The sequence below is a fragment of the Paramacrobiotus metropolitanus genome, unplaced genomic scaffold, assembly GCF_019649055.1.
Source record: "Paramacrobiotus metropolitanus isolate TYO unplaced genomic scaffold, Prichtersi_v1.0 Parri_scaffold0000176, whole genome shotgun sequence".
Lineage (NCBI taxonomy): Eukaryota > Metazoa > Tardigrada > Eutardigrada > Parachela > Macrobiotidae > Paramacrobiotus > Paramacrobiotus metropolitanus.
Genome location: NW_026570396.1, coordinates 180,716 through 188,145, shown reverse-complemented (window position 1 = coordinate 188,145; position 7,430 = coordinate 180,716). Strand labels below are relative to the sequence as shown.

Sequence of the window (7,430 nt, the reverse complement as noted above, 5' to 3'; positions counted from 1 at the left end):
CATACGGTATCCTTACAGAACTTACTTGATCCCAGCAGTTGTAGTCTACAGGCATAGCAGTAACTGCCTTGAGTACTAGTAATCGTATATTTTATTATGTATGACATTACGTACGAACGTAATGTCATATAAAACGTTCGTTCTCAACATCCGTATGGTACACATAACTAACCAGGTATGGTAAGAGTGGTATACGCGATAATGATAATGAGCATTTACTCTGAATCAATTTCATGATCACATTGTCGAATCGTCGAACGTTCCGTCTCTAAAACTAAAGATGCAAAAAGGTGCAGAAGTGAAGTGATTTATTAACACTGCTGAAAGATGCACACGTTGCACAGCGCAAACATAGGAATGGTAATAATGGGCTTGTTTAATGCAACATTGACAGTCCCATGGTCATCACCCTTATGGCATAGGTCACTTTCGCAATCCTGAGTCGTTGAAGTTTTTCGTTTTCCTAACTGAAACGGGTATGGAATTTAGCGTTTCTCGGCCTAGCTTGCAGCGATGAAGTGCATCAGGGGATTGAATACAGAATATGAACACATCGGTGTCATGCTACCACAATTTTGGTCGCGCTGTTTCTTGCGATCGATGATCGCCGTTCTCTTCTTGGTGATGATACCGAGAGAGCTCATGAACGAATTCCATTTGCGTTAAGCTCTCACTTTCAGTTTGAACAAATAGTTTACATAATTATTGACACAGGATCGCAATGGAGGGTGGCCAACTTGCCAAGTGGTTTGGACGTTGTCATTGTATACTTTTCGATGTTGCCATGTGCACAAAACGCACTGGGACGTTGGTGCAACCAGGAACGTAATCAACTTATTAAGAAATCCATTACTGAAATGATCGTCACGTATTTGTTGTTGTTTATGGCATTGTTTATTGTGCCGGAAAATATTGAAACGCCACTGTAAATTGTACAACATTAAACGGATAATATGTGCAGTTTCATATCGCGCCCTAGCGAGTTCTATGCCGCTGCAGCTCATCGCGATCACACTATCTTTCGCCTGGAGTCCCTAGCACTGTATCGTGAAGCATCTCATGTGTACAAGTCCGCAGTCGATGTGTCGATAGATTTTGCGATAGTATATTTCAAAAACTGTTGCTGGTGTCACGTGGTGATGGAGGTTGAAACTTGAACGCAGGCTGAAATCTGAGATACTGGCATTTTTGGTTATCTCTTGTTCCTCATTTTCAGTATCACGTAGCGTAAACAGGTTCTATTGGCTTATGCTAAAATATTATTGGATCCTTTTGGATATTGGACCGCGTACCCGCGATGGATCTCCATACTTCGCTGGGGCATCCCGATATACCATTATATAAAAGCAAAGAATGCGCCTGATGCCCTGTTATTCCAGCCGCTAGGATCGAATAACGGTTATTGCGAGCAAGTTCATAACGTTATGACCTACTCCCAATACCCTTTATTTCATTAACGGAGCACATACAGGCGAAAGTTAAACTGTGATGTCACCGGGAGAACGAGTGGGTCACGGGCAACCGGGCACAAGAAAATTATTAAAAGAGATGGGCAGGAGCGATGTGCATGTATTTCAGGTGCAACCTTTCAGCGGATGAACTCCGTATAAGAAACTAAATCGGGATAAATTTCTGGAGATAGGTTGTCAGCGGCCGGCCGCATTTGAATCAGTTCTGTGTTACGGTCTGCATTACCTCTCGTCCACACTCAACAGCGCACACACCGGTCGTAACGGTACCAACTAATGCATTTTTTTTAGTACTCGTCGAAATCTAATCGGTAAATCTACTCTAATTGTTGCTACATGCTGCTGAGCCTTTTATCGTGTTATCCGATGACAAGTTGTGCGAATGTCGAAACTGCTTTTCTACAGTTTCGCGATGAAGAAAATTTTCAGGATATTCAGCTACAGTGCCGTCACGACAAAACACGGTGCTGGATGATTGAGAATCGGGAAAATGATTCAGAATCATGGATTTCAGTTTAATGATTGTCAATTAATGATTTACTGCTGGATACTCCCGCGATGACGAAGGCAGCAGAGTCTGGTGCCCTTGCAAAGTCAGCACCGGAAGCTGGCATTTGGTTGTATTCCTCTCCCCAGCCACACTTTTTTGATGACTGATACGGTCAAGATATCAGTCGGCCAGCGACTGGGCGCAACCATCTGTGAGCCACATCCGTGTGCAAAGTGCCAAAAGCCTGATGATGCGTATGGCCATCACGGTTTGTTGTGTCCTTTTTCCGCTGGACGACATCCCCGCCATGACGGCCTGAACAGTATAGTGTGCCGAGTCGAGTCCCGACCGTTAGTATCCACAGGCATCCTGCAAAATCCCATACTTCAGGCCATCGTCTGGATGGGTGCACCACTTTTGCTTGGAAGCGCGGTCTGTGCTTGGCCTGAGACTTTAGCAGTGTGGACACTCTTGCTCTGTCCCACCGGAAATTCAAGTTAGTTTCTTGCGTGATCCGCCGCCGCGCAAGTGGAGGATGAAAAGGCCCGACTGTATTCGTAGGTCCGCTACCAATAACTGCAACATGCCCACATCTAATGCACCAGCGCAGCATCACGAATCATCAAAATAAATCGGGTTTAACTAACACTAAATTCAGTCATGTATAATTAACAAAATGTGTACCAATGCCCAGGTATTAACAACAACAGGACTCAACAAAAGCAACACTACCAACTGGCGCGCTCCCATACCCAATATTCCCTATGTATGTGGCGCATTACACTGTACGACTGAAGTTGCACATATATAGGGGGCAAAACTAGGCATCCTCCACAGTCCCCCTGTACTGCTGCCGTCACCCGACTGGGGTTTGACGTTGTGGCTGAACATGGCGCTTACGTACCGCGTCAGATTTAACTATATGTACTGCCGTAACGTCACACCAGGCAGCAGTACAGGGGAACGGTGGAAGGCGCCTAAATTTGCCCCTTATATTGATCAGCGATTTGAACTAGGTATGGGTCAGAACAACCAACGCGGGACCATTTCGTGTTACACTGCAAATATGTTGAACCCAACAGACAACACTGCTTCCGCTTTAATATGCCGTTTCACCTTAGCTTTGATTAAGGGATATGAATAATGTGTTTAGGGCGCGGTATACCATAGTAGTACCACTAGCAGATTTCTCTGCCAGCGCAGGCCAGGGTACGCATAATGTTTACCACGGAACAAACAAACCTTGAAGCATAGCCTAATTAATCTGAATTTGATTTACGTATCACACAGACCAGACCAGCCACACGGCACGTATTGATTATTAATGCAAGGAAAACCACAAAACAGGTTAATAACAATACGAAAATAACGTGCCAGGCACATTAGTGACACCTTGACAAGCGCGTTTTGCCGGGACCTGCTAAAAAGATTGGATATAGCTGTATGGCTGAGGTTATTGAAACACAAACCAAACGAAATATATAATTAGGATATTAAAGACAAACAGGGAGAAACTCAATGTCTATATTCTGATTATTCATTAACATAATCGATATTCGTGTTCGCTTTTTTCGATTGTACGTCTTCGCAAGCCGGTTGGGAACAGTGTGTATCTATAGGTGTCAGTGGAATGCGATTTTCTGCGGCCGTTTCCGTTTCCTTTTCTTCCTTTCGGCGACCGTTTGCTGGGGCTCAGCGGCCCTTTCCAAAGCATTTTCCATTTCAATAGTCGTATAAAAGCGTACGAGCGCCAGTATGACGTCGTACGAGATGCGTATAATCAGAAAATCTGCGGCAAGCGGAATTAGACCGTATGCACGCAGAATTTCTGCCGGCACAAGCTTTTCTTGGCTAAGGGTCATCCAGCCCAGGCCAGCTACAATCCACAACGCCTCCATTCTGGCCAGCGCTAGTAGGACAACATTCAGCAGAAGGACCCACAGGAACATGGCAGGCTGTGATGGTCCGAACAGGAATCGCCGGATGCCGAAGTGTCGAAGAATACCCGAGCAGAGTAGAATGATTGCAGCAATGAGCTCGAGGGCCCTGGACATCACAAAGCGGAGATCAGGCTGGCTGCCATAACCTACTGCAAATAAATTTGAACATTGTAGCCGGCGTTTCAAAGTGAAAATAGCGTAAAATACGGTATACGTTACAACTTATTAGTTTGCTACTCTTTTATAAATCTATCGGTTCCCTCTTAGTAACAATTAAATATTTCAACGTTAACACCACAGTAATTTTGGAAAGCTTCTGTTAACAAAGAAGACCATAAAGACAATACGAACTGTCTGGAACAGCCAGAAATAAAACCAATTTTGCTAGACTTGTCGTTATAAAAAAAATAAACGCTGAAAAATCGCACGGCTTTGTACAAATTAAGCTGCAAAATGAATAAAGAGACCGTCAGTTTCTTACGTGTTAACTTCCACACAGTGAAGCCGATTAAATAACATCCCAGTAAAATTTCCACAATGAATATGCAGAGGAGCTTCGAGATTTCCAGCACAGTCAGCCATTTTCCCTCCATAACGAGCCTTATCGAAAACCAAAACTTGGTATACGGGTGAGCTGCCGAAGAGCGTGTCTGTCAAAACTGCTGAAGAATTTTTCCCGTCAGAACTGCTTTTTTAACGAACCCTGAGTGCGCTTGTAGTGCGATAAAAGCTGGCCTCCGTGCTGGATTTCGTCAATAAAACCTTATGCGAGCAGCACTAACGCCATTACTGATAGCACTATTTACGGTACTGCTATGCAATGTGGCTGCTATTTCCGCTATCTGACGGCGTTTGGCATTTCGGCAGCCTTTCCGGTTAACCGCATGTTCTGTGAAAACGGTACGGGAAAAAGAAGAATGGAAAAGTAATGGAAAAGAAGCTGGAAAGAAGCCTGCACGATAAGAATGAGACGAGCATCTCGGAACCGATTTTGTAGAACAACTTTATTTCAGGCAGAAATATTACGATTATGTGCTTCCACCGTGAAACTGGCCAGATGATAGTTGTTTTTCGTATGCACTATACATAAACTGTTTATATTGCTTACGGTAGTTCGGCAGTAAAATTCCGGTATCTACACTTTGCTAGTGCTGACTTTTACTGCTTTTCGGGCAGCCACACAGTTCACTGTAAAATGTAGCCATTAATGGAGAGAAAACACTAATTTTATGGTTAGTTACGTCATAATATTTCCTGGCGGCGATTATTGAACTTTATACACGAGCGTGGACACATGGGCAAAGTTTTCAGCGTTGGATGTATGAGTGGCAGCAATCAACGGAAACACTAACATTCACCGTATGGAACTTGCCTTGTACCAGCTGTAAGCGTTTGCACAGAACTACATCATATGATTTTAATAATAAAACTTGATTATAATATGACATCTAACTTTATAAAATATGCGTACCGTTTTGGAACAGAAAACGAACCTTTAAGGTATTAAGACTGCAATAACTACTACTGAAATACTTGAAATTTTAAGAAGTTTTATTAAATCAAAATACGAAACTTGATTTCACTGAATAAAAACTGCAATAATTATAGAATATTAGTTTTATAAACCGCAAACTAGCGTACAAGACATTTCAGTGCAACACTATATAAGCGGGGCAAGCAATAGAGGTCAAAAACTAATCAGGTAAAATTCTGATTTCTTGCATAATCAATAATATTGAAGGCAGCTTAAGCAATGTGGAATTCTTTTGGTGGTACCCGTTTCAGTCTTTATGGGCATAGCATTTATGACAAACAGCACAACAATTACGGTTGCTTATTCGTATGCCCGGCGGCGGTTTCATCCGTTGTCACGGCCCGTGTGTATGGAGGAAATGCGTTGGGGGCTAGATGATCGCGGATCATTATATCCTCCTGGTACTCATCGACGACATCGTCGAGGTAGTTTACGGTTTTGCATACAGCAAGGAACGCAAATCCTGCAACTAGAAGGTCGGTGATAACCGGGAATATTAAGTACATCCACATATCCACTTGGCAAGACCATTCCATTTGACCGGAGATGACGCGGGTGAGGCCTTCCTGAAGGATGTACCCCACATCTTCCATGAAGAGCGTTAGCACGACAATGTTCAGGCCGGCCGGTGACAAGAATATGCTGGCATCGAAGGATGCGCGTGTTTGCCTAATGACGAACAGTCCCGCAGTGCCGGTGGCAAGCAGAACCGCGCTTCCGGCTAACTGGGGTATCACACGCGCCAGGAACAGAGAGCCTGGAACAACAGCTGCTATCAAGACAAACTACAATACATAATATTATATAAATGCGGTGTTTAGCAATTACGTACATAGCACCTCTAATCTTCTGATCGAAATCTGCTGCACCGTGTGAATTCAGTGGCGGTACGATTCATGGAATAATTACAACAGTTGTCATACGCGTTACCAAGTTCGGGAAAAACAACATATTGCCGTTCAAAGGTGCTAAATAGGGAATTCTTAATAATTCGATTAGCTGCAAAACGTTGCTCGTTTCAGTTATGAACAGCGCTTTTGTTATACCCTTAGTGCATAGCTGTATGAAGTTGTCGACTGTGCTCATATGTACTAAAAAAAGTCAAATATGACAGTAGCACATTGTGTTAACATGCATCTTTCAAAATGCAAACTTAAATTTCTCCACGAAACATTATTACATATACCTGTTTGCTACCAATATCTTACAATCATATTGCATTCCATGTAGAACCTACGTAGTATGCACAGTATCAAAATCTTCCATAGATACGTATCAATATTAAGCACTCGTATCGCGTGCGCGGTACGAACGTATATTTTGCATGTTGTATAAATCATACAATATAAAACGGCGAAATACTTTGCAGTTTCCCCATAATGTGAAATACGAAATAACAGTAAGTGAATTGATTTTACAACACTTATAAAGTTTCTGCAGTTTGACTGATTGTGAATTTCTTACCGTTAGCTTTCCAGAAATTATAGGTAATCGTCAGCAGCCCCAAGCAAATTTCCACAATAAAAATTTGAAACAACTGTCTCAATCGTAGGTTTAACCGTGGCACCTGCATGTTTGTTTACCTAATTCTTTTGAAGGTCGCTACCCGCCGATAACATTTCTAACGTTTAACGCCTATATAGCGTTGTTTAGTATATTTTCTACTCTGCGGAAAGACTTGGAATTTCAAATAAGTGGACCCCTCCGCGTTAATCACTACATCTATTGAAACAAACTTTGTACGGATGAATTATCATGATGAAAGTGAATTGCAAGCCGTTATTTGTAAAAGATATGCTGTACTCTGTATGTAAAACATACGGTGAAACGTAAATGCGATAAGCCCAACCTATCATGAAAGATACGGGTACTGGTAATGATTACATGCCGGGCATTTCATTGTTGTGCTGTCGCATGAATGCCTGGCACTGTTTTTTATTTGATTACACCTCCTTTGCATGGTGATTACAAAAACTAATGGCATGTACTATGCGGTG

General features: G+C 42.7%; 2 protein-coding genes across 2 annotated transcripts; both read right to left on the bottom strand.

The window, feature by feature from the left end:
- Positions 1 to 3,256: 3,256 nt before the first annotated feature.
- LOC129600424 (uncharacterized) lies at positions 3,257 to 4,768 on the bottom strand. The gene is made up of 2 exons (XM_055498921.1): positions 4,381 to 4,768; positions 3,257 to 4,048 (listed from the first exon to the last, which is right to left on the bottom strand). Exons 1-2 carry the CDS (start codon positions 4,490 to 4,492, stop codon positions 3,582 to 3,584), a joined length of 579 nt encoding a protein of 192 aa, XP_055354896.1. The 5' UTR covers positions 4,493 to 4,768; the 3' UTR covers positions 3,257 to 3,581.
- A 665-nt stretch (positions 4,769 to 5,433) lies between these two features.
- Positions 5,434 to 7,142, bottom strand: LOC129600422 (uncharacterized). Its single transcript, XM_055498919.1, has 2 exons — positions 6,898 to 7,142; positions 5,434 to 6,190 (listed from the first exon to the last, which is right to left on the bottom strand). Exons 1-2 carry the CDS (start codon positions 7,004 to 7,006, stop codon positions 5,724 to 5,726), a joined length of 576 nt encoding a protein of 191 aa, XP_055354894.1. The 5' UTR covers positions 7,007 to 7,142; the 3' UTR covers positions 5,434 to 5,723.
- Between the last annotated feature and the right edge of the window lie 288 nt (positions 7,143 to 7,430).